Source organism: Canis lupus, chromosome X (assembly GCF_003254725.2).
Source record: "Canis lupus dingo isolate Sandy chromosome X, ASM325472v2, whole genome shotgun sequence".
NCBI lineage: Eukaryota > Metazoa > Chordata > Mammalia > Carnivora > Canidae > Canis > Canis lupus.
This window is the reverse complement of record NC_064281.1, coordinates 9,957,935-9,985,207: the sequence shown is the minus strand read 5'-3', so window position 1 is coordinate 9,985,207 and position 27,273 is coordinate 9,957,935. Positions and strand designations below refer to the sequence as shown.

Here is a 27,273-nt window from a genome sequence, read left to right as displayed (position 1 = left end):
TATTTTATTATTTATTAAATAGTATTATAAATTAAATATTATTTATTATTTATTTTATTATTTATTAAATTATACAATTTATTTTAATAAATAAAAAATAAATTTATTGGCTCCTGCCAATAAATGAGAGATGACAATTACCTGGTGAATTTCCATACACCTGCCCCAAGGGGTAAATTAGATTCTGAAAGCCTGAACTTTGGGTCCTAGCCTACCCCTGTCATTAACCTTGTGGGTTCTTTTTCCCCCAGGGGGTTAAAAGAATCGGGTTACATAATCATATAAAACGAGGGCGCATGAGAGTGGCCAGAAGTTGGTCTCCGAGCCCCGCAGAGTGCCAACCTTCCAACCTGCTCTGTACAGACAGTGGCGATCTGCGTCTGCGTCTGTGTCGGTGCTGAGTGTGGTGCTGTGATGCCTGGGCCCTGTGGCTTTGTCCCAGGCAAGAATGCTACCCTTTTACCTCCTTGGCCACCTGGGACCCACTAAACAAACTGGAATCTCCACACGCTGTAGACAGTTAAGAGCTGGAAGGGCTCAAGAGACCCTCCAGCGAAGCCCTCTTGTGCCACAGATGAGGCTCCAGCCCAACGGGGTACAGCCACGTCCCCAGCAGAGCCAGGTGTCAGGGATTCCAGCCCAGGGTGGGTTCTCCTTCCTCACTGCCTCCTAGGAAGACCATCTGCTAAACTCTTTAACCGCAGGGCAGGAGTTGGCAAATGCTTTGCATCAAGGGTCAGATGGTAAATATTTTAGGCTTTGCCATAAATATGGTCGGACGGTCTCTAAGCACAAGAGCAGCCAGATGGGCAATAGCAGTCAACAGCAAACAGATGGGCATAACTGGGTTCAGGAAGACTCTTCTTTATGGACACCGAAATTTGAATTTAATATACTTTTCACATGTCACATAATAGCATTCTTCCTTTGGTTTAGCTTTAATCAGTTAAAAAGCAAAAACCACGCTCAGCTCACTGGTCACGTAAAAACAGAGGGCCACCAGCCTTGACCTGCGGCCTGCAGCTTGCCACCCCAAGGAGTGAGCCCGGCCACAGCTGAAACTCGCTTCACAGTTAGGTATTTAGTGACCTAGGGTTTGGCCAAGGTTGCTACCCAGTTTCTGGAAGAAAAGACTTGTGTATTTTGTGGGGGGCTGGGGTTGTTTCCTCCATGTTAAATACGATGTAAAACATTCCCTGGGCTCTTTACCAGACACGTGCTTTCTGCTGCAAGGACTGAATTCTCTGCAAGTTAATAATACCTTAGTCAAGGTCAGGAAGTGACATAGCCTTGCAGTTTTCCCCTGTGGTCTGCCTCTCCCACCAACGTGGTTCTTCAGTTAAGAGCCACAAAGATAAGGTCTGGGACATTTCATGGAGAACACCAAGCACCTGTGCATCATAGGACATGCACCAGCATCCCTGGCCTCTACCCATAGGAGCCAGAAGCACCCACTTCTCCAGTCAGGGCAGGCAAAAAGGCCTATAGGCATTGCCAAATGTCCCCTGGGGGCTAGACTGTCCCCTGTTAAGTACGACTGCAAGTGAAACATTTATTCAGCACTTGAGCTATTCAAGTACTTAGACAGTAGAGTGATGAAAAAGACCCAATCTTCTTCTCTTCTTTAATTCCCAATTATAAACAGATATACTACAGAGAGGATAGCATGGTAAGTATCATTACAATGCTCTCAGAGCTTTGACTGAGAAATAATACAGTCCCCTGTCACAATCTAATCTGGGCATTACCAACAATTGTGTAGGGGATACCACAATCTTGACCCAGTCTGCACCTAACTAACAATTCCCAAACAAGAAACCACAGACAACTGAACATAAAGTGTGTTGAGTAAACAAGTGCTCGTCAGTCCACACAGAATGATGTACGTAGGAATCTTTGTTTAGCATTTTAAAAATTATATAATTCACACAGTAAAATGCAGTGGTTTTAGTATGCAACCATCACCATTATCTAATTGCAGAACATTTCCATTCCTCCACAAAGAAACCCCATACCATTACCAGTTAGTCCCAATCTCCCCCTGCCTCCGATCCCTGGCCACCACAAATCTACTTTTTGGCTCTGGAGTTGCCTATTCTGGACATTTCACTGAAATGTAATCATACACTATGGGATCTTTTGTGTCCGGCTTCTTTCGCTTGATATGCTTTCAAGGTTCTGCCCATGCTGTGGCATGTAATAGTATAGGACCCCATTCCTTTTTATGGCTGAATAACCTTGCATTGTATAGATGGACCACGTTCATTTATCCAGTCATCAGCTGATGGACATTTGCGTGGTTTCCATGTTTTGGCTGTTTCGAATAATGCTGCTCTGAACATTAGTGTACAAGTTTTTGTATGGACATATGTTTTCATTTCCCTTTGGTATATATCTAGGAGTGGAATTGTTAGTCCTATGGTAACCATGCTTAACTTTTTGAGGAACTGCCAGAGTGTTTTCCAAGATGACTGTTCCATTTTCATTCCCACCAGCAGTGTACGAGGGTTCTGATTTCTCCATTCTCACCAGTACTTGTTTAGTGTCCATTTTTTAAATCACAGCCATCCTAGTGGGTAGGAAGTGGTGTCTTACTGCAATTTTGATTTGCATTTCCCTGATGGCTAATGGTGTTGAGCATCTTTCATGTGTTTATTGGCCATTTGTGTATCTTCTTTGGAGAAAGATCTATTCTGGTCCTTTGTGCGTTTTTAAATTGGATCATTTGTCTTGAGGTCCTTAAGATGTGAAGACCAGGTCTGAAACTAGTCAGTAAAAACAGCTATCCCCAAACTTTGGTGAATGAGGTGATGTAGCTTTGTCTCACCCTGCAAAAACTCTTCCACCTAGATCTTCAGAGTTCGTTTCCTGGCTACACATGCCTACAATAAACATTGACAAAGCACCCACATTTACTTTCTCCTTCTTTAACAACATAGAGCTGATGCCTGGGGAGCAGAGTGGAGCTTGGAACTAACTCTGCCTGGGAAAGAAGAGGAAGGCTTAACAATGGATGTTGACATTGGAGTTGGATTTAAAAAGAAAACATGATAAATAGGAAAGCTATATGCGGGACAATTCTGCCTCTGGGGTTTTAATTCCATATTTCTTTTTAAAGGTTTTATTTATTTATTTGAGAGAACAAACGAGCATGAGCGGAGGTGGGGGGCGGGCAGAGGGAGAGGATCAATGCAGGGCTCAATCCCAGGACCCCGAGATCATGACCTGAGCTGATGACAGACACTTAACTGACTGAACCACCCATGCTGCCCTTAATTCCATATTTTTATAAGGAATGTGGGGTTGATTTAATTAAATTTCAATCTACCAAAACCTTGAGGATGACCTGCCAACTTCTTGACTATAGGTCTGCAAGGGAAGGCCTTACCTATTTCCTAATCCCCCAAACCCCCGTTTAGTCAATAGAACGTGATTACGTATGGAGCACTGTGCTAGGTACTGGGAATACCCAGATGATTCACGGTGATGAAAATGAGCTTTTAGATAAGAGGGTGAGGGTAACAGAAGGACTAAACATATTTAGTCAGTGAGAGAGGCTTAAAACAAAGAAACATGCTCTGGCTGAAGGGATCCAAGATGTTCTCTCAGAGGGTGCAAACTTCAAGCATAACGGAAGATGAACAGAAGTCAACCACATGAAATGAGGTAAAGCCAAGCAGACATCACAGAATGAGTTCAGGTTAAGAGACATCACGTTTGTATTTGAGGAACCAATAGAAGATCAGAGGAGTGAACTAAAGAGAGGGAGAGGAATGTGTTACAGGACAGTGTGCCGTGCTGGTCAAGCTAGGGTCATGAGGCCTGATAGCTGAATGGTAATAGGGCAGCACAGACGGATTTTGAATAGGGAAGGTTATTTGATAACATTTTCCTTAGAAAAATATTATCATGGCAGCAGTCTGGAAAATGGATGAGATGGAGGCAGAATGGAAGCAGGGATACAGTTGGCTTGGAAGATTCTGGTCTTTTGGACTGGAGCAGTAGCAGGGGCAGTGGGGAAAAATGGATAGATTCAAGGTGGAACCAAAAGACTTGGTAAAGGATTACAGCATTCATTCATTCATTCATTCATTCCTTACTTGCTGAAAACCTCCAATGTATCAGGCATTGGGTTAATCTCTAGAGGCTCAGCAGCAATCATGTGGAGCCTAAGATCTCTGCCCTCATGGAGGTCATAATCTGGTCATTTGATCTGGAGTGTGAGAGGGATGCAAAATCGGGTAGACAGCAGTGCTGTTATTTCTGGAATGGGGAATACAGATGGAGGACCATGTTCAGGAAGACGATAAATGAGGAGTCCTCTTGGGGACGTGTTAATTTTGAGAGTTCATTAGAGAGACAACCAAGAGAAGATACTGAGTAGGAAGCTGGATATTTGGGCCGGAAGTCCAGGAAGCAGGACTGGATTTGGGAGTTATCCGCAGGCAGTTGGTTACTGAATCTATGGGAATGTATATAGTGTAAGAAAAAATAAGGCTTAGGGTACAGGCCTAAGGAAACTGGTATGTAAGAGGTGGGCCAAGGAAGAGAAAGGTCCAGAAAGAGACACAGGCAATGCTCAGAAAGGTAAAAGGAACACCAGGTTAGTAGTGTCAGGAAAGTCAAACGCAGAGGAGTGTTTCTAGAAAAAGAAGGATCAGCTCTGATGTTGAATGGCTGTAAAATATGATGGTTAGGACTATGGTCTCCTTCCTGAATCTGAATCTTGGCTTTATTATATATGAACCTGTGATTTTCAGCAAGTTACTTCACCTTCCTATGCCTCAGCTAGCTCATCTGTAAAATGGGGACAAAAAGGGTCTTTCCTTTAAGGGTTTTTGTGACAATGAAAGGGCATAATATACATAAAGGGCTTGGAACAGTGAGTAACACAGTAAATGTTCCCTAACTCATCATTTTTTTAATCCTAGTAGTAGGATTAAGATTGTTATTAGATGTGTTGGGTAAGGTATAAAGTTTAAAACTGCCATTGACCTTTAAATAAAAAAGGAGGGGGGCACCTGGGTGGCTCAAGGATTGAGTGTCTGCCTTGGGCTCAGGGTGTGATCCTAGGAACCTGGGATCCAGTCCCACATCGGGCTCCCCATGGGGAGCCTGCTTCTCCCTCTGCCTGTGTCTCTGCCTCTCTCTCTCTCTCTCTCTCTCTCTCTCTCTCTCTGTGTTTCCCATGAATGGATAAATAAAATCTTAGGAAAAAAAACACTGTCATTGACTCATAATCAATGAATCTCAGTTTGAACTAGGTTTCTGCTTTAGTCTGCATCCCCTGAGAAGCAGAAGTCACGAGGGGATTAAATGTGCAAGGATGTTATTACAGAAAACACCTGTGAGAGAAAATGGCAAGAGAGCTGGGGAAGGCCGGGGAGAGCCATCCTACTACCACGGAAGTCTGAACCCGAGTGAAGGGAAGATGGAAGGCAGGTTGGGTGGAAGCGTCCAAGGCTGCTGCGAAGTCTGAGGAAGGTCTGGCAACACTGAGGGGAGTCCTGGAGCCACAAGTAACCTTCAGAGCAGAGCGGGAGCTTCTGCAAAAGGTGGTGCCTTAGTATCCCTGCCATGCTCATTCTGGAAGGTGGCCTGGCAGGAGCAGCTGTGGGAGCATGGCCTTGCTCAAATGCAGTGATGGATTTCCAAGAGCACTGTAGCTGGGGCCCGGGCTTAATTACACTCCCGGCAGTTGGAAGTCTGCAAGGCACATTCTGGTGGCTGCCACAGTTTCCACGTGACCTTACTTGCTAATGTATGTAGGAATCAGTTTTCGCTGTAAGGGGAGCTTGTTGTAGAATTTCACCTCAAACAAAGTGACCTTAGACATTAGCCAGTTCTAACCTATCACTTTACACATGAAGAAACCAGGGCCAGGAAAAAGACCAGGTGGCTTTACATTTGGTACAAGAAGTCAGATGGGAACACGCTTTACGAAAGTATGGAAGAGGAACAGGACTTGCCACCTCAAAACATGCTTCTTTGGCATACAGATTTGGGACTGATAATTTTTAAGAAATAGCAGACACACAAGCAGCTCTGAAACCTGAGTAGAAGTTACCCTTGGGTAAGAGACATTTTCATTTATAAGGGAAATCTCCATCTGTAAGGGTGCCTCCCTCTCTGTGCCAGGGAGAGATGACTTTAAATCTCAAAAAACTTATCGATAGAGAAGGCCAGGACTTAAATCTGTGTAACAATCTTACCCTTATTTACCGTGTTTTGCCTGGTCACCTCCCATAACCTGCTCCCCTAACCCCTAACAACCTCTTTTATCTTTAGCTGGAGATGGTATTAAGGGGGTGGCTTGTGCCATTCTGAGTTACTCGGTTTTCCTGGGTATCTCCCAGGTGTACAGCAGGTATGGAAGTTATTTACTTCTGTTTGGTTTTCTCTTATTAATCTGTCTTTTATTACAGGGGGATCTCAGCCAAAGACCTAGGTAGAGGGAAAATTATTTTTCCTCCCCTGCATTATTCATTCATCCATCTATCCATTTCATTTGTTCACCCAAAATGTATTAGGTAAGTACACACAGTAGGCACTGTAGTAGGCATGGAGACTGCAGACATATATGAGAACAGCCCCTGCCCACAAAGAACCTACAGTCTAGGGATGAAGCTGGGCAAGTGAACAGATAATTATAGTGCAACATGACAAATCTCATGAAGGAGGAGGTCTTAGGAACGAGGGGAAGATGTAGGAGTTGTTAGGATGGAGGAGTGGGTGAGGGGTTTTCTGGAGGAAATGGGGCCTGATAATGAATTCTGGAGACTGGTAGAACTTACCTTGGCAAAATGAGAGGAGGCTGTTTGGTGGGGAACGTGTCCCAGGCAGAGAAAACAGCCTGTGCCAAGGAGGGAGCCACTAAGAACATGGCCTGTAAACTAGAGCATAGAAAGTGGTGTATGTTTAGGGCAGGGGATGGGAAGGGAAGTGGAGAGAATAGGGAATAGAGGGGAGGAGAACGTAGCAGGGAGATATGCAGAGGCCACAAGGTAAAGGCCTATGACCATGCAAAACATTTTGTCCATCTTGAAGGTTCTGGAGAGTTATAGAAGGATTTTAAGCAGCTGGAAACATCAGGGATATTGCAAAACAAAAGCAGCCTCTGTAGGAGTGGGGTGCATTCCATAAGCAGCGACATTACTGAAACTTGACACCAAAAGCAACAGCAAAACTTAACAAGTGGGATATCAACCTTAAAAACTTCTGTGCAGCAAAGGAAGCCATCAATAAAATGAAAAGGCAATCTTACTGAAGGGGAGAAAGTATTTGCTCATCATATATCTGGCAAGAGGTAAGGCCCAAAATATAGAAAGAACTCATACAACTCAATAACAAAAAGACCAATCTGATTAAAAAATAGGAAAAGGGGACACCTGGGTGGCTCGGCGGTTGAGCATCTGCCTTCAGCCCAAGGTGTGACCCCGGAGGCCCAGGATCGAGTCCCGCGCCGGGCTCCCTGCGAGGAGCCTGCTTCTCCCTCCGCCTGTGTCTCTGCCTCTCTCTTTCTCTCTGTGTCTCTCATGAATAAATTTTAAAAAATCTTTTTTTAAAAGAGGAAAAGGATCTGAATAAACATTTTTCCAAAGAAGACATCCAGATAGCCAACAGACCACAGGAAAAGACGCTCAACATCACTCATCATCAGGGAAATGCAAATCAAAACCACAAGGAGCTATCAGCTGACACGAGGTAGAATGGTTATTACCAAAAAGACAAGAAATATCAAGCGTCGGTGAAGACGTGGAGAAAAGGGAACCTCTGTGCACTGCTGATGAGAATGTAAACTGGTGCAGCCACTATGGAAAACAGTATGGCGGTTTTTCAAAAATTTACTACCACTTGCCTGTAATCCCAGTTATGGATATTTATCCAAAGAAAACGAACCCATTAGCTTGAAAAGATACACGCACGCCCCATGTTCACTGCAGCATCATATGCAGTAGCCAAGAACTGGAAACAACCTAAGTGTCCACTGCTGGATGGATAAAGAAAATGTGGTATATATACACAATGGAACACTATTCAGTCATAAAAAAAAAAGAAATCTTGCCATTTATGAAAACATGGATGGACCTTGAGGGCGTTATGCTAAGTGAAATAAATCAGAGAAAGACAAATATCATATGAGCTCACTTATATGTGGAATCTAAAAAACAAAGAACAATTAAAAGCAAGCTCATACATACAGAGAACAGACTGGTAAGTTGCCAGAAACAGGGAGGTGGGGGGGGGGTGTTGAGGGTGAAATGGGTCAAAAGGTATAAACTTCCAGTTATAAAATAAGTCACAGGGATGTAATGTACAAATGCTGACCGTAGTTAACAATACTATTTTGCGTATTTGAAAGTTGCTAAGAGAAGAAATCTTTTTCTTTTTTAGCATGCTAAGAGAATAAAACTTAAAAGTTCTCATAAGAAAAAAATTTGAGGATCCCTGGGTGGCTCAGCGGTTTGGCGCCGCCTTCAGCCCAGGGCCTGATCCTGGAGTCGCGGGATCGAGTCCCGCGTCGGGCTCCCTGCGTGGAGCCTGCTTCTCCCTCCTCCTGTGTCTCTGCCCCCGCCCCTGTCTCTCATTAATAAATAAATAAAATCTTAAGAAAAAAGAAAAAGAAAAAAATTTGTAACAATGTACGGTGACAGATAGTAACTTGACCTACTGTGATCATGTGGCCATATATATGAATATTGAATATTCATTGAATCATTGAATCATTATGAATCATTATGTTGTACGCCTGTAACTAATACAATGTTACATGTCAGTTACACCTCAAAAAAAAAAAAAAGATCGTCAAAAATGTTGGATGTGAAATCACAACAAAAAAATTGAAATTGGTTGGAATACAATATTTTTTAAAAGGCCTAATTAAAAACTGGTGAAAGAGCCCAGGGTGCTCTGTACAGGTGGGCAAGCCCATTTCACATGTATTGGTCAAAGCCAATTACTTTTGATTGTGAAGAACACTGGCTGGGGTTAACGAGCAGGAGAGAGTTACCAGAAGATGAAATTCATGTACTGTTTGTGCACTACCACAGCCCTCCAGAGAAATCCTCTTTCTCCAGTTTTATTGCTTTCACATGCTTGTCTTTAGGTGAAAAGGTGAAACTGAGAAATCTGAGGTGTATCAATTTCTTCCAAGTCATCATTTTTGACAGTGTACAAAGTATCACTTGTAAAGCTCTTCAGAATGTTAATGACTAACACTTGGGCCATCAAAAACTTGTTAATCAAGTAAGATTTCTTATCTGCTATAAAGAATTCCCTTCCTCATCACAAAGGCATCTTAGTATTCCAGTTTTGTTAGAAGGTAACTGAAATTTGTTATTGAATCTAGGCTTATTTTCATTTGTTTTAAAAAAAAAAAAGGAAACAACGGTAAAGAATCAGCTCATGACTTAGAACCATAAAGTGGATTCTGATGTTTGGGCAACTGCACAAAAACCAGAAAACACCAGTTCAGCCCACAGCTGCCCTGTAGATGCAGGGACATGTTCTGTGCATATTTCCTAGAGAAGACCAAGCTGCTTGAAACAACATCGTAGGAAAAACCATCAGAGAACCATGCAAGTCCATAAATGAGCAACATGCCTTGTAATTAATGGGTGTGCCAACCCTGTATTCACCCAGTTTTGAGAGATGCTTCAAAGGGACAGCCACAAATGGGATTTTAGTGGTTTAAACATCATATTCTACATCTGGTCACGAAAATGGAAAAAAGCTTAAGGGGGGGGAATCTCTGGTGGATAAAATGGCTAATAATCACTTGCTGATTTGTAGACGCCAGAGGAAATTGATTTATTACACCAAGAATCCTGCTTTGCAGTCTATGCTTGCCAGTTTTTTAATGCACATATGCAGCCATTTAAAATTATGGATAAAAAAGAAAAGTAAATATTAAAATAGTTAGTTCTGTTTAAGTTGAAACAGTATTATTGAGGGAAGGAAAGGAATCCAGCACAGGCAAGCATGATATTGATAATAATAGCAGGGCACACTATCTTATAAAATCTTTTAAAAACTGCTTTAAAAGCTTTATTCTATAGTTCCATACATACTCCTCACACCGCATTGTAAGTTAGTGTTAACAAATTATTCAGATTACTTCCCCGGCACCCTCTCCTCCTTCCTGTCCTTTGCTCTAATTCCTGCCCAATCATTAACTTTCCCAGTCATTAATTCAATTATTCTTTTACTTTAATATCTGGTTGTTGAGCATTCTGGATAAGGGACATAAACGATTAAACTACATGAAACTTTTAGAAGTTAAAAATGGCCAAATGTCGGTAATTTCATGTTACCATTTAGTGATCACGGAAGAGGAGGTTTAGTGCTCAGCAAATCCATTTCTGTGTCTCCTGGGCACAAAAGCTGCACTATGCTCCCCAGCCAGCCTGCCAGTTAGGGGGGGCCACATGACCAGTTGGCCAATGGAAAGTGGGCAGACCACCTCCAAGCCTGTTCACAAAACCTCCCGTGGGATCTCTGACAGGCTCCTTTTCTATCAGCCCACTGAATAAAAAAGGACTCTGCTGACCTGGAGGAAATGGCACTTTAAGATGGAGCCTGGCCCTGTGTGAAGGCATGCAGCGGACTCTCCCAAACATGCCTTGGACGTCAAGGCAGGCAAGGAAACTTTACTGTGTTCAGCCACTGCAATTTTGAGATGGTTTGATGTAGAAATGAGCCTAGCCTGATCAAAAGAGTAGAATTTCAAGAAATCATTTCTTTTCCTAAAGTCTACTGCACACGATTTTTTCCTCATACATGAATTTATTCATGCAAAAAAAAAGTTTATAAGGGGCGCCTGGGTGGCTTAGCCGGTTGGGTGTCCAACTCTTGATTTTGGCTCAGGCCATGATCTCAGGATTGTGAGATCGAGCCTCGCATTGAGCTCCGCACTGGGCGTGGAGGCTGCTTGGGATTCTCTCTCCTTCTCCTCCGCGCTCCCCCTGCTCTAAAAAATAAAAATAAAAATAAAAATAAAAATCTTATAAAACTATCAGTATGAATTGCACTTAGTTCCATATTTAGCAAAGCACGTATTTTTTAAAATTGGAGCAGTGCATTCCAAGATATCAAGGAGGCAGGGTTCTGGCATAGTATCAGTCACTGGAATAGAGTAGATGTCTGAGTAGAACGAGCTAGTGTGCATTTAGCTGGACTGACCTAACCTCATGGGACCCGATAAACATGAAGTAATCATTCAAAAGGAATTTATGAACCTAGAAAGAGAACTCCTAATCTTGGAACGAAATGACCTCAGCCACATCACCTGCCATCTCAGGAGGTCTGGCTGGGCCGGCCAGCAGCTCGCTTTCTCCCATCTCTCTTGCCAAGCACCATTCGGCACACGGAAGGCCCAGGGAGCCTGCTCCTGAGGCACGGAGGTGTCCGTGTAGATGAGCAAGTCTCTGTGCAGAGGATGCCCAGAGCTGCGGGAGTCTGCCCTGAATGCGGAATTGTCCCAGTTCCTCTATTGCATTACTCAGCTTGCTGTCTACACTGACCAAATTAATCACAAATTGCCGTCTGCACAGCTGAAGTTAATTTAAAAGCATTCCAGGGATTGTGTAAGTAGTGTAGTGTTTCTTCATGGGGTTCCTTATTTTCTGCAAAACTATACGGTGCCAGAATTCTCAGTGTGGTTGTTTACGGTCAGGTTCCAGGAAACTTTAGGATATTCTTTCTCCAAGACAAGTTGAGAAGTTAAAACTTCTTTGGCTGATGTTTAAATATGGACAAACGAATGAAGTAATTTTTTTTTTTCAGAATAGGGACCATAAGGTCCAGCCATGAGGGTTCTTTGTCCTATTTCCTTTTGTTTTCATCGGAGCGCCCAGTGCGGCAAGTCCACTGTACCGAACCAGTTAAGACTGAATTCTGGTTTCTCTGCCCATCTTCAACATACAGAGTCCAAACCCAATGGGCCCAGCGATGCCCAAAGCATGTCACCTTCCCCGATGGGTAAGCATTTAAGAGCCTCGTCAACAAATGCCTGGCTATCAGCTGTGTACCATGTCATGAACGCTTGAGCCAAACTCAATGCCTTTGCTGCTTCCTCTATTTCTCTCCCTTACCTTCTGGGCTCAGGAGCTAGGTGCAATTGGGCATGGGGAGGGTCTGGGTTTGGGTTCCCTCAGCCGCAACCTGAGACAAGGATGTGTGTGCAAGTGGTTTGTGTATAAGGTAAAGGCAGGCAGGGGAGTGCGGAAGCAAGACGAGGAAGAGAAGGTAGCCGACGAAGCAGGTGTCCTCCAGACAGTTCCTTCAGCTTCCACCCACAGCCAGCCTGGTGGAGAATGACACAGGATGGGGCGTCGGAGAAACAGGCAACGCCAGATCAACGGGACCCTGCATGCCATCTTAAATAGGACAGATTTTATTCTGAATCCAATGGAAAGTCTCTGAAAGGCTTTAAGGAGAGGGCTAATGCGATGATTTTAAGAGGAGCACTTTGGGCCGTGAGCGAGAGGAGGCAAAAGCAGCAGCAAAGGGCAGCTCTTACGGGCTTCAGGTGAGAGAGATGGTGTGTGGCGGGGTGGGGACAGGCAGGGGAGGGAGCAGATGGGTTCAAGACACGGTCTGTGACAGGATTTAGCACCAGACTGAATACAAGTGGGGACAAGAGTGAGTGGTCAGGAACGACACCCAGGTTTTCGGCTTGCCCCAGTCTGGATACTGTTTGTTCCAGAATTGGGAGAATGGGTGAGATGGGGGCAGTGAGTTCTGAGAGCTGATCTGGAGCTCTGTTTGGGATGTCTTAAGCATAACAGGACATCCCAATGGTTAGGTGAAGAATGCAACACAGAGAGGGACGTCTGGGTGGCTCAGTGCGTGAGCATCTGCCTTTGGCTCAGATCGTGATCCTGAGGTTGAGTCCTGTTTCTCCTTCTGCCTAGGTCTCTGCCTCTGTGTCTCTCATGAACAAAATCTTAAAAAAAAAAAAAATGCAGCAGAGAGAGCCTGGCACTTGAGATTCACATTTCCAAGTCATCTACATACACATGGTGGTGAAAAAGCCAGGACTGGAAAGATCACCCGGAGAAAGTAGAGACAAGGAAGGAAATCAGGTTAGAGACGGAGCTCTGTAGAAAGAGAGGCTGGTAAAAGACACTTAGAAGGAAAACCAGAAAGCCTGATGTGGTGGTTTTGAAATACGCCCACAAATTCTTTGCTATCCCACCTTTCAAGAGGTGAAGCCTAATTCCCCTCCCCTTCTGTGGGCCTAGACTGATTTGCTGCCTGGCTTCATGCGAAGGGGTCACAGCGGGAGTGATGGGGGGCAACTCCCAGATGAGGGCACAGAAGGGAGAGCAACTCTGGCCTTCTCTCTCAGATTTCTTGCAACGTGGAAGCCCGCTGCCGGGCCCGAGGACACTCAAGGGGCGAGGAGCTGTGGCTTCCTGCCACCAGCCAGGGAGGAGCTCAGGTCTCCTGCGTTAGGGAGCCAGGTGAGCAGCCACCTTGCAAGCAGAGCCCCCTCTGGACTCAAGCCCTTCGAGGACTCCAGCACTGGCCCACCCTCCTGAAAAGCCCCAAGCCTCGCCCAGCTACAGTGCTCCAGAGCTCCCTGAATGTGGTTTTAAACCTCTTGAGTTTTGGAATATTTTGCTGAATAGCAATAGATGACTAATCCACGTGGTGCAGAAACCAAGCAAAGGGAATACTGGAAGAGTAAAGGGGGTGAGCTTTGAAAAGAGATTTGCTGCTCTGGTATGTTGCTTTTTAATTTTGCATTTGTATTCATCAAATCCGAGATGCTGTGGATTGTAAGCACCACTGCTATTCTGTGCATTTGGAAAGGAAAAATGCTGCCAATTCCACTAAACAATGGTTCATTACCTTAAAGATAATTCTGTGCAACCGGGTGATCATTCTGAGCGTGCAGTGGTCACGATGGGGTCATCTTTACAGAACAGAGCCCGCAGTGCTTTTGGCTCTCACAGCAAAGTCTGAGCTCCTTGGCTCAGCACACAGGGCTCCTTGCACCCTATTTCCAGCCCGCCTTCTCTGCCAACACTTGGCTCATGCCCCTAGAGCTGGCCAGTCCACTTCCCAGCTGGAGCCAAAGTCTTTTTACGTTCGGTTTGCAGGTACGTATCAGTCCAGCCAGCCATTTACTCATTCCTATGCAATACCTATTATGAAGTAAGTACTGCAATTATCATCTTCTCCCCTCCGTTTTTTATCAGGTGGGCTCACGTTCATTCCACAAGAACAAACTAAATGTCATCCCCTGTCCTCCACTTTCCCTGACTCATGCGAACTACAGTCCTCTTATCTGATTTCTATGGAATGTTTCATATGTTCTATATGCTCTCTCTCTCTCTACACACACACACATAGTTTTACATGTGTTTATATACACAGTTGATCTGTGAACGTGGGAGCTAGGGGTGCCAACCCCTGGCGCAGTCAAAGATCTTTGTATAACTTTTGACTCCCCCAAAATTTAACTACTAAAAGCTTACTGTTGGGGGCGCCTGGGTGGTTCAGTCGGTTAAGTGTCTGCCTTCTGCTCAGGTCATGATCCCAAGGTCCTGGGGTCGAGCCCCTTTTGGGCTCCTTGCTCAGCGGGGTGTCTGCTTCTCCCTCTCCATCTGCCTGCCACTTTCTCTGCTAGTGCGCTTTGTTAAATAAATAAAACATCAAAAAAAAAAAGCTTACTGTTGACTGAACCTTACCAATAACATAAAACAGCTGATCAACACATATTTTGTTTATGTATTCTATATGGTATTCTTCCAATAAAGGAAGCTAGAGAAAAGAAAATGTTATTAAGGAAATCATAAGGAAGAAAAAAATACATTTACAGTGCTATACTGTAAAAAGAATCGATGTGTAGGTGGACCTCTGTAGTTCAAACCTCTGTTATAGGTCAACTGTAATATGTAAAAACATAAATACACATACTCATTCTTTTGAATGCTCATATACATAGAAGTATAAACATATGTTATTTGTATGTAAATAACATTATTTGCCTCTCCACCATAGTCCTGTGGTCATTCACTATGCATCAATTTTTTTATTCAACACCTACTATGTGCCAGGAACTGGGCTAGAACCTAGAGTTACAACCTTGACCCTGCACCCCACTCACCAAAAACAACAGATAGTTTGCCTGCCCTACAACATTGTCTAGTGGGGGCAGCAGGAAGGTGTGTATCTCTGGCATTCATGAGAATGTTTGGGCATGTCATTTGTTCTATTAATGTTGAACTAAAGCAGATTAACTTTAACTACTTTTGGAGTATTGCTTTTTTGCTTTTTGTTTGTTTTCTTTTTTTAAAAAAATATTTTATTTATTTATTCATGAGAAACACAGAGAGGAGAGAGAGAGAGGCAGAGACACAGGCAGAGGGAGAAGCAGGCTCCATGCAGGGAGCCCGACGTGGGACTCCATCTTGGGGCTCCAGGATCACGTGTGGGCTGAAGGTGGCACTAAACCTCTGAGCCACCCCGGCTGCCTCACTTTTTGTTTCCAAAAGCAAGACCTTCGGATTTAAAATATTTTTTTTTCAATTTTTATTTATTTATGATAGTCACAGAGAGAGAGAGAGAGAGAGAGAGAGAGAGGCAGAGACACAGGCAGAGGGAGAAGCAGGCTCCATGCACCGGGAGCCCGACGTGGGATTCGATCCCGGGTCTCCAGGATCGCGCCCTGGGCCAAAGGCAGGCGCCAAACCACTGCGCCACCCAGGGATCCCTAAAACAGGTTATTAAAACCAGTATGTTGAGACCCAGCAAGTTAACTGATGAAACTGGGAGTATGGCTGATTACTCTAAACAAAACACCCCATGGAAAGTGATCTAATTATCCTTAAGAGATAATCATGGCTTCTCAATCTGCCACCTGTTCACCGTGATATTTTAGGCAAATCATTTAATTTTTTATTCTTTTGAAACTTAGTTTATTCATCCATAAATTGGATATGATGTGTAATTTACACATGGCTGACATTGCAAGTGGTACCTCAATACCTGTTCTCCCCTTCTAAGTGATAAGATCCCTATTACATGGCCCCTCCTCAAAAGCTTTCAACCAATGACTGATGAGAGTATAAATACCCCAGTTCCCTTGCCTTCGGGAGCGATAGCTCTAAGGCTTGTGTCCTACTGTCTTCTGGAATTCCCCAGAAGGATTGAATCACAGTGATAACTTATTTCCATAACATTTCTTTTCCTACTAGAACTTTCTGGGGTCATTTCACAAACAAACCAGGTACACTCAAATCCTGATCTCAGGGTCTGTTCTGAAAGAATGTAAATTTAGAGGAAGGAGGTGGTACTGGGGAGGGTGGAGCCTCGGACATTCATCACTTATTCTACACACATCCCTGGATCATACTGTGCAAGAGTCAAGCTAAACAAGATCACTGGTGATAACGTATGAGAAGGCATTTTGAAAAAAATGTCAGCTTTTTAAGTATCTGATACTTTCGAGAAATAAATTTGAAACACTGGAATATCACTGCTCTTAAAGCAGAAAATCAAATAAAATTCTTGGAAATTCATTGAATTTCTTCCAGTTTCTTCATCCCAAGGTCTGTCAAATAGGCACAATATCTATTTCTTAGGGTTGAGAAAAGTGATTGAAATCACACCGAAAAGTGTTGACACATAGTAGAGGCTCACCAATATTTGCTGAACGTCAATCTGATTTATGAAGACTAGATAATATTTTCATTTTAATGTTCATGCAACCTTGGGTTATGCACATAAATCACATATAAATAGGACCATAATATCTTCTAAACCAATGAAAACTATTGAAATAAAGTTGCTCAGAAGTTATTTCTATGTTGCAACTGAACATTTGGGTATATTCTCATAAATTTTAGTTTTAAGAATAAGAGATGAGATACCTCAACCACTCACAAATCACTAGAATCATGTTTCAAAGTAAGATTCAACCCATAAAACCAAGAGCAACCGACTCGCAGTTCACGCTTTTTTGTGCAAGGCTGAATAATGGCCTCCCCAAGGATGTCCAGGTCCTAATCCTCAGAACCTGTAAACGCTACCTTATATGGCAAAAGGGACTCTGCAGATGTGATCAAATTAAGGATCTTATGATAGGGAGACCATCCTGGATTATCTCAGTGGGCCTGGTATAATCACAGGTTTCTTCATAGATAAGGGAGGAAAGGGACTAAGAGGATAAAAAGGCCAGGTGACAAAGAAGAGACTGAAGTGATGTTGCTGCTAGCCTAGGATTGTTGGAAGTCTCTAGAAGCTATAAGAGACAAGGAACAGATTCTCCCCGGGAGCCTCCAGAAGAAACAGCCCTGCCAATACCTTAATTTTAGCCCCTTAAGACTCACTTGCCACCTCCGTTTTTTAAAAGCCACAAAGCTCATGGAAAATTATTACAGTGGCACTTCCTTAACAGGGCTATGAGAAGAATCTGTTCTCAACAAAGGTGTGATTTATGGAAAGCAGGAATCTCTCCCTGAGTGCAGACCCTCAGCATAAACCCAGTCATTCCTTCATCTCACATTATTTGATTTCAATAGAGAGAAAAGAATGTATAGCAGAAATGTTATAAATAGGGAATCACCTGCAATTTGAAAAGAATAGCAAAATTAATATTTATCCTATATGCTCAAGGCCAAAAGATGTCAGTGTTAGATCCTGGAACCCTGTGGAGATGGAATTCAGATCAATAAATGCTCTAGACCGTCAAATAGCCCCAGTGCCCAAAAGGCATTTAAAAAGCCTAGGGTTCCTCTTGCACTGCTGGTGGGCATGCAAACTGGTGCAGCCACTCTGGAAAACCGTGTGGAGGTTCCTCAAAGAGTTAAAAATAGATCTGCCCTATGACCCAACAATCGCACTACTGGGGATTTACCCCAAAGATACAGATGTAGTGAAGCGATGGGACACCTGCACCGCAATGTCCACAGCAGCAATGTCCACAATAGCCAAACTGCAGAAGGAGCCATGATGTGCTTCGACAGATGAATGGGTGAAGATGTGGTCTATATCTACACAACGGAATACTACTCAGCCATCAGAAAGGATGAATGCCTACCACTTACATCAGCGTGGATGGAACTGGAGGGTATCATGGTGAGTGAAGTAAGTCATTCAGAGAAAGACAACCATCACATGCTTCCACTCGTATGTGGAATATAAGAAATAGTGAAAGGGACCATAAGGGAAGGGGGGGGGAAACTGAGTGGCAAAAAATTAGAGAGGAGGAGGAGAAGAGGTGAGAACGACCCCTGGACCGGCCAAAGCCTGCGTGCCGCTGCATCCCTGCGTCCAGCGCTTACGTCCCGCCACCGTTGCCACCATGCCCAAGAGAAAGGCTGAAGGGGATGCTAAAGGAGATGAAGCCAAGGTGAAGGATGAGCCCCAGAGAGGATCTGCAAGGTTATCTGCTAAATCTGCTCCTCCAAAGCCAGAGCCCAAGCCTAAAAAGGCCCCTGCAAAGAAGGGAGAGAAGGTACCCAAAGGGAAAAAGGGGAAAGCTGATGTTGGCAAGGATGGAAATAACCCTGCAGAAAATGGAGATGCCCAAACAGACCAGGCACAGAAAGCTGAAGGTGCTGGAGATGCCAAGTGAAGTGTGTGCATTTTTGATAACTGTGTACTTCTGGTGACTGTACAGTTTGAAATACTATTTTTTATCAAGTTTTATAAAAATGCAGACTTTTTTTTTTTAACTTTTACTTTTTTTTAAAGCTATGTTGTTAGCACACGGAACACTTCATTGTTGTTTTGGGGGAAGGGCATATGTCACTAATAGAATATCTTGGAAGCTAGATTGGTAACAAGGGGGAAAAACACCTTTCCCTTCTAGTTTTGAGAAACTTCTTCTTGGCTCCCAGGAGGAGGGATTCCTTGATGTTGACACACATGGGTCACCTTGGTGGTGTGGAAAAACTAAAATTCAGTTATGTCTTCTTCTCCCTCTCTGCCTTCAACATAGACTTGACTCCCTTAAACCCAGAGACCTGTTGGAGCCTGACCCCATGAAATGGTTCCCAGTATGTCAGGCAATCTGGACTTTACAGTGTCACCACTGAGATGGCGTCCCTCAAAAGAGTTCCTTTTTTTAGCTTGTGGATCTTCAGATTGATAATTCTGCCATTTTCATTTCATTTCCTGAAAGTCAGGGTCGGCTTGTGAAAAGTTGTTAAACAACATGCTAAATGTGAACTGTCAACCCTCACTCTAAACTTTCCCTGTTCAGAGCATCACATGAAGACTTCATTGGGTTTTATGGTGGCTTTCTGATTTTGGTAGTCCATTGAAAAGGGAGTTTGAAAGTTTTGTATACTGCTAACGATCGTCTGCCCATGTCCTGCCTGAAATACTATGATTGTTTATGAAAAGTATCTTTAATAAAGCTGGATACAGTTTGAAAAAAAAAATTAGAGAGGAGGACAAACCATGAGAGACTCCTAACTCTGGGAAACAAACAAATGGTTATGAAAGAGGAGGACAGAGGGGGAATGGGGTGACCACCCTATGCCACTAAGGAGGGCATGTAGTGTGATGAGCACTGGGTATTATACTATACGTTCGCAAATTGAATTTAAATAAAAATTTAAAAATAAAAATAAATAAATAATTGAATTCAAGTGCAAAAGTTTTAAAAATTAAAAAAAAAGTCTAGGTTCGACTTAATCTCAGCTGATCCACCCGACACCCCCGAGTGCCAACCCTAGTCCCCCGCGCAGCCCCATTTCTGTTCCAGCAAGATGAAAGAAACTATCACAAACCAGGAGAAACTCGTCAAAATGCAAGCACTGGTGCGCATTGGTGGGGAAGGAACCGCCACTGAAAGAAGGTGGTTCATCCGAAGCGCTACAGTACGGGATAAAAAGCTTCAGTTCTCCTGAAAGAAGGGGTAGACAATACCTTCTGGTATTGGAGAAGTGAACATGTTCACAAAGCCAGGAACTAGGATCCACTTTCCCAACCTTGAAGTGCAGGTGTTCCCGGCGACGGACGCTTTGTCCATTCCAGGCGGCACTGAGACAGAGCAGCCCACAGAAATGCTCCCCAGGATCCTACACCAGCTGGGTGCACACGCTCTGGCTAGTTTAAGAAGACTGGCTGAAGCTCTGCCCACACACCCTGTGGATGGGAAAGCACCACTCGCTGCCTACCAAGGAGGAGGACGGTGAAGTCTCAGATCCTCGGAAGAATTTTGACGAAGCTTCTAAGAATGAAGCAAGTTGAATTGCATCATCCTCTGCAGAAGAGAGAACTTGAAGAAGTGACTGGGAGCTGTTATTTTTATGAGTGTTTTTCTAAAATTTTGTTCATGGCTCTGATAAGATCTAGATCCCTAATGTTTTTTAAACTTTAAAAAAAATACTTTATTTATGTATTAGAGAGAGAGAGAGCACAAGCAGGGAAAGGGGCAAAGGGAGAGAAAGAAGCAAGACTCCCCGCTGAACAGAGAGCCTGATGTGGGGCTCGATCCCATGACCCTGCGATCATGACCCAAGCCGAAGGTAGACACTTAACTGACTGAGCCACCCAGGTGCCCCTAGATCTCTAAATATTTTTAAACCCAAGCCCTTTGGACACTACAGCTCTTTTTCAGCTTTTTGCTTAGACACAATTCATTCTTTGCAGCTAATTAATCTGACGAAGCCTGGGAATAAAGTTTGAAACAAGGTTAATCAGGTTCTTTGTCTAGTAAATAAATAAACAAATAAATAGAAAACAAAAAGTATAGGGTTCAAGCCAAATTCTGATGCTTATGATCAGGAAAATATATGCTGCTAATGGTTTATTCATTTGATGAGTGTTAACGATCTACAATGCACTAAGCACCATTGAGGTGGCATGCAATTCTCTGGATCACTAAAATTATGTAGTATTTCAATTAAAAAAAAAAAAAAAACCCTGGAGAGCCTGGGTGGCTCAGTCAGCTAAGTGTCTGCCTTTGGCTCAGGTCATGATTCCAGGGTCCTGGGATGGAGCCCCAAGTCCTGGCTCCTTGCTCAGCAGGGAGCTTGCTTCTCCCTCTCCCTGCCATTCTACTGTGCGCTCTCTCTCTCTCTCTCTCTCTCTGTGCCAAATAAATAAATAAAATCTTTAAAAAAAAAAAAAAAAGCAACCCAGTGCTTATATTAGAAATTCCTGTATCAGTCACAGTTTTTAAGTTGGGAAGCCCCAGGAAACAAGCAGTGTCCACACTCTTCTGTAGCGAGTGTCTCTGCCTTTTCTGTAGAGGTATCATCCCTCATGTGGAGGCTGGAGTTGATGAAACACGGCGTCTGGGCAGCTCCCGAAGAGCTGCCACTTGACATTGCCAAGCCTGTTGAGCAGATAATAAACACACCAGCGTGTGAACCTGACGTTGTGCAAAGAAAGCACATTTCACATCTTGAAAACCACAGAACTGCAGAATCCTGACACGGATTCTTCATTTTAATATTCCTTGGTTTATTGGGGGGCTTTTCGGCTTTTAATTTAATTTGGTGGCACTTTGAAAGTGAGGCTCTTGGAGGTCCGTTTGCCGGCTGCTAAGGAACTGCTAATCTCATCTCCCAAAAGCATTTTTTTTTTTTTTTTTTTTTTTTTTTTTTTGCATTTGGTCTTTCTTAAGTGGGCTTTCTAGCAATACAAGAACCTCCAATGCTCAAGGAGAATGTGATTATGAGCAAATTGCATCTGCTTACATTTTTATTGTGGAAAGGAAATTGAAACTTACGATCATACATTCTCAGAACCTGGTTTGAGGTTTGTTCTGTTTGAACTTCAAAATCCCTTAATACTGTGGCTGACTGATGAAAGATTTTTTTTTTTCTGTAAGTCAAACAAAGATAGACAGGCTCACCTTTCAGAAGCCTGTTCCAAACCAAGGCTCTGAGGCGGCTCTCCCCAGGAATTGTCGACTAGAAAAATCTCCACAAGGCAGGGATTCTGCAAACCACTGCCCCTCCGCCCCTACCTTGGGCAACGTCTGGTGACATTCTGGGTGGAGAGGTTGCTCCTGGCATCTAGTGGGTAGATGCCACAGATAATGCTCAAAATCCTATAACGCACAGGACAGCTTTCCAACCAGCCCCAACCAATAATTATCCAGCCCAGCCCAAAAGGTCAACAGTGTCATGGATGAGAAACCCTGCTCTGGTGGACACCTCAGAAAACAAGATACCGCAGCCAAAGAACCAGGAAAGCTTTTCCAGTGACTGATTCCTACAAGGCTGCCCTAGCGCCCTGGAGAAAGGCAGGGATCTGAGCCAGACTGCCTGGGTCCGAATGCCAGCTCCATCACTCACTGGCTGTGCCTCCTTGGGCAAGTCCAACTTCTCGGTGCCTCGTTTTTCTTCTCTGCCACACGAGGATTACAATAATAGTACTTCTCATACAGAACACTTATGGGTTTTTCACTGGGTTAATAGTCCTAAAGTGTTTAGAATAGTGCCAGGACAGGATGCAGGTACTTCCTAAGTGGTTTTGCTGATCTCAGGAAAAATAAGTTTCAGGACTTCGAGAAGTTTATCAACAGTAGAGACACGGCTTCAGATTCTAAATTGCCACGGCAGGAAAAATCAGTCGATTTCATGTGATAACCACATCCTTTCTTTCCAGTTCATTAACCTCCATCAGGAAGGCACTGAGTAGAGGAGCCCCCTTCCCAGCCGGCTCAGCCCAAGCACAGCAAACGCTTCCTCTGTGCTCCCGTTTCTCCCCCTCCTCCCCCAGCAAAGCGAGCGACTGACCGTCAGTGGGTGCCCTTCAGATAGAAGGGAAAGCACAACCCCCCCCCCCCCGGGCACGGATGCCACCCACCCACTGGCACTCGCACCCCCGCCGGCACCGCGGATCGCGCGGGGCCACCGCCCGCCCTCCTCCCGCAGCCCGCCCGCCGCCGCCAGGTGGGGCGCAGCTGGGGCAGTGGGACTGGGGGCAAGCCTCGGCCAAAGGGGCGCGGGGAGCAGAGCCCGCGCGCCTTGGGCCGGCACCCGGGAAACGGCGTCGCAGCGCGCGGCAGCCCCCCACTCGGGCAGGGGTGCCTGGAGGGGCCGAGGAGGGCCGCCGCCGGGAGGAGCTGGGGCCGGGCGACAGCACACTCACCTGGCCGCGTTCCCTAAGCCACCTGCCACCCAGGGGAGCAGCAGCGGGAGCGCCAGGGCCCAGGGCGGCGGCATCTTCGGCTGGGGCCTCCCGCTGCGTGTCCTCTGTCCCCTCGGGGCCTCCGCTCCTCCGCTCCTCCGGCGCGGTCCCAGCAGGCGGTGGGGGCGCCGGCGCGGCTCGGGCTCGGGGTGCTGCTGGCGGGCGGGCGGGGCGGGCCGTGCACATCTGGCTGGGACCCGCCTCCAGCCCGACCCGCGCATCCTCCGCGCTAGCGCTGGCGCTCGCCGGGGAACCGTCCCCCGACTCGGTTCACTTCACTCCGGTCAGAGTCCCCCGTCGTGCCAGGTTTCAGACAGCTGCTTGCGGCAGGTTTCGGCGATACCTGCGCTCGGATTTCAGAATTTGGTTAAGTCAAAGCGGGAACCAAGGATGCTGGTTCAGAACACTCCTTTACGACTTTTGTTTAGGTTTTCATACTCTGCTAGGTTTTCTTCCACAAACTGCAAATCGTGGGCTGCTAGAGCTGGAAGGTCACCAGGTCCTGGGCAACCCCTTCATTTGACAGGTGACCTCCCATGCTCATTTGCAACAGCCTGCTCACATGGGGCCACAAGACGATACTGTGATATAGTAACCCGTGCAGAAACACAACTGGTCCCTCCTCTACCCCTTCCCTGCATCTATACCGTTTGGTTTCACAGTGGGCAGAACCTATGACCCCACATTGTCCCTCGGGACTCGGCTGTGACTTGCTTTGACCCATGGCATACGCGCAGAGGTTAACCAGTTGCCAGTTCCAAGCCTAGGCCATGAAATACCCGAGCCTCTCTCATGGGCACAAGGAGACCAAGCCCCAGCCAGCACGGCAACCTAAGGAGAATGAGGAACAGGTGGAACAGAGCTATCTACTCAAGCCTAGAGTCGCCCAACCCACAGATCCACGAATGAGCTCAGCCACGGTCAGCAGTGTCAGCCAAGCGGAGGCCTTACTGTGACAATCTGTTACTCAGCAATAGCTCTCAACACCCCCTGTGACCTAGTTTTAGATGGAGAATAGTTTAAACTAGAATATGAAGAAAGTTTGTCTTGACAAGCTCAATTCCGGTTACGTAGTCCCTATATGCCTTAATTCTAGCCAATAAAGTGTGAGGAGTGGAGATGGGGGAAGATTCTTGCCACAGATTCTTCATTTATACCATAGTAGATCTCCTTACCTGTCTAAGTCATGCTGGATCTTTGGTTTTATGGTTGAAGGTGTCCTAATGGATTCGGTGTCCTTGGTTAGTAACCAGCTAGACCACTGAGCTGTTTCTAGATGATAGCGACAGGCCCTGTCCTAAACACTGTGCGTGTATCATCTTGCTCAACACCCACAACTCTATAGATAGTGATTATTAGTTCCCCCATTTCTGAAGTGTCAAAAAACGGAGTCAGGGTAAGCGACTCACCGGAGCTCATGCAACTAACAAGTGTAGAACTGGAAAGGAGGGCCCCTGTCCCTGGGGCTCTGCTGATAGAGAAATCCTTTTGCTTACTTCTTACTCCCCGGGTGGCTTCAGATGTCAAATGAGTCTCATGAATAAGGTAATCGATTAGATGACCTCTTCAAGGCCATTAGTCTTCATCCCAAAACCGATTTGGTTTACTGAAAATACTAAAATTGAAAGGAAAGAACAGAAGGTATGAACCATGTGCTTGCAAATACCTTAAAGCAAATGGAATCTAAAATCTTAGTGTGGCTTTCCCCACAAGCTGACCATGGGAGCAAGGAGCGGAGTGGAAGCAATTTTCTCTGGAGGTGCAGACGACCTTGGCAGGGGAGTGAGGAGTAAGTCAGGAAGGGAACTAGCAAGTATGGATCATGGGGTCATCGCTGGGGGCAACAGGAGCTCCGAGCTGCTGAGCATCTCCCAGAGCCAGCTGTCTCTGCATGAGCTCATCCAAAAGGCACTTGCATTCAGTCACTGCCGGAGGCCCTAGCAGGGAACCGATCCTAGGACTTTGGCGGGGTGTGGTGAGGGCAGACTGGGGGCTGACAGCCAAAGGCAGCCCCCAGCCTTGCAGATGCTAACTACCAATGTCCTACGGTCAGGCCCAGGGGGGCAGGGGCCGGGCACCACACTGGCTGCTACCTCATTTCTAGAGGCTGAATTTGATCTGCAATTATGAGTTTTTGGCCACGCCACTTCTCCCTAAACACGCAAATCCAGATCACTCCTCTAAATAAACCATTACTCCAAAAAGTCCCAATAAAACATGAGTAGCCTAACATGTGGGGGCCATCCTGCCTTCTTAGCCCTAAGTTCTAAAGTGGTGCAGTTTCTGTTTTTTGCTTTTATCAGAGCAGACTTCTCTTCTGTAGGCTTAAGAGAGGTGATGAACATCCCGGGTGTTCAAACTCCCCTCGGCCGACCCACTTATTATTTCCTGAGGGGAGCTGTGAACCAAGGCGCCGTCAGGGAGCATGATGAAGAGAAGGAACCTGGAAGTGATGTGTTGCCAGGTGAGAAGACACTGGATACGAACCGCCATGTAGAGGCAGGTGTTTTTAATAACACTGTGGCGTTGCTGACTTTGAAGAGCACCGCTCTTTAGGGGGCCCACACTGCATTCTACAAAGGAAAAGCAATCTTTGATCAGAATCTCATAAAATCATCCACACCTTTTACAGTGCTACTTTTGTTTTCAATCTATTTTCACTGAGCCCCCTGCGTGGTACAGGTGTGACAGGATATTTTTGTGCCTTCTAAATATATACCTGTAACACATAGAGAACTTTTCTTACATTGTGCCTGGCGCTGAGATCCAAAATTACGTCCAAACAGCAGCACCAGAAGCAAAGCATTAGCAGATGAAACGGCTGGACGGAAGAGAGTCTAAGGGAAGAGTTTTCAGACTTTATGGTCATTACAAATTAGCTGAGGGTCTTGTTAAAATGCAGATTCTGATTGCATAGCTCTGGAGTAAGACCTGCGTCTTGATTACTAAAAAGATCTCAAGATGCCTATGGTGCTTGTCTGGGAACCTCTTAGGGTAGTGAGAGTCTAGAGATCCCCTGGAGGAGCAGTTCTCAAGTTCAGCTGCACACTGAGATCATCTGGGAAGCTTTGAAACTCCTGGTGCCCCAGCCCCACCTCCAGAGTTTCTAATGTACGAACAGTGGGTTGAGTGTGGGGACCTGTAGAAAGTTCCCTGGTGGTTCTTTTTTTTTTTTCCCCTGGTGGTTCTAATGGCAAGCCAAGCTTGAGAACCATTGTTTGGACCAACTCTAACATTTTACAAGTGGAGAAAAAGCTCCAATGTGTGAAGCACCTTGCCCAAAGCCACAACACAGGATGAGTTCACACCTTTGTTTCCATCACATGGCCTTCTCCTAAAACTTCATTTTTTTTTTTTAAGATTATTTAAGAGAAGAGCACAAGCATGTGCGAGTTGGGGGAGGGACAGAGAATTTTCAAGCAGACTCCCCACTGAGCACGGAGGCCGTTATGGAGCTGGATTCCAGGACCCTGAGCTCATGACCTAAGCAGAAATCAAGAGTCGGCCACTTAACCAACTGAGCCACCCAGGCACCCCAAACTTCATGTTTTCTTGATCATTCCTTCTGAAGAAGAAAATGGTACCTCTTAATTCTTCTTTTATGTTAATTGCAGTGACATGTTCTAGAAATTGGATGGGTTTTCCCAGTCTGTTTTTCTCTCATTATTCCACGAAAGGAGTCAACGAGGATGTGTAAGCTTCTTGAAGGGGACACGGCTAAATTCTATGTGGGAAGGTGTGTCTTCGGGTACATATTGCTTTTCTTCATTTTGTGCCTGTCAAAGTCCCTGTTCTTGGGAGCTCCATGGTAGAAGAAAAAAATCCTTCCTTTTCCCCACCTCTCCTCCTTCCTTCCTTCTTTGTCCTCTCCCCTCATTCTTGCTCAAACGTTTATCTGTAACCTACAAAGTGCCAGGCCCGGTGGGGACCGCTCGGTAGAAATGTGTCCGCTGGACGGTCTCTAGCTTTTTTCTCCCTGGTGACCTGGGCTGGCCAGCTAACATGTGGTTCTTAGAACATCTGGACCACACTTCTTGGGGAACAGAAAAAAATGAAGGTGAGATTAAAAGAGGAAAAAAAATAACACCATGATTCATTTCCCCTCAAGTGTTGCCAGCTCTAAAAACCTCCTGCTTGATAATTGAAGAGAAACTTATTTATGGA

At 45.1% G+C, this 27,273-nt stretch overlaps 2 protein-coding genes across 14 annotated transcripts in view; one reads left to right on the top strand and one right to left on the bottom strand.

Annotated features, from left to right (window-relative positions):
• The window catches only part of EGFL6 (EGF like domain multiple 6), a 242,542-nt gene that overhangs the window by 41,900 nt on the left and 173,369 nt on the right, over positions 1 to 27,273 (bottom strand). For 8 of the 13 annotated variants that reach the window (XM_035711858.2, XM_035711861.2, XM_035711866.2 and 5 more), the window contains 4 exons: positions 25,856 to 25,946; positions 25,597 to 25,682; positions 24,519 to 24,724; positions 23,071 to 23,452 (listed from right to left, as the gene is read on the bottom strand). In XM_035711858.2, coding sequence (XP_035567751.1) covers positions 23,071 to 23,330 — 260 coding nt within the window. In that variant the 5' untranslated portion in view covers positions 23,331 to 23,452; positions 24,519 to 24,724; positions 25,597 to 25,682; positions 25,856 to 25,946. Of the gene's footprint in view, positions 1 to 23,070; positions 23,453 to 24,518; positions 24,725 to 25,596; positions 25,683 to 25,855; positions 27,249 to 27,273 lie in introns of those variants that run through there. The other 5 variants (XM_035711859.2, XM_035711860.2, XM_035711865.2 and 2 more) reach the window with 3 other exon arrangements.
• Positions 18,260 to 18,673, top strand: LOC112652980 (non-histone chromosomal protein HMG-17-like). Its single transcript, XM_035711871.2, has one exon. The coding sequence runs from the start codon at positions 18,317 to 18,319 to the stop codon at positions 18,587 to 18,589; it is 273 nt and encodes a 90-aa protein (XP_035567764.1). The 5' UTR covers positions 18,260 to 18,316; the 3' UTR covers positions 18,590 to 18,673.

Coding starts and splice junctions, on each gene's coding strand:
- LOC112652980 (XM_035711871.2), top strand. CDS start 18,317: ATGCCCAAGAGAAAGGCTGAAGGGGATGCTAAAGGAGATGAAGCCAAG.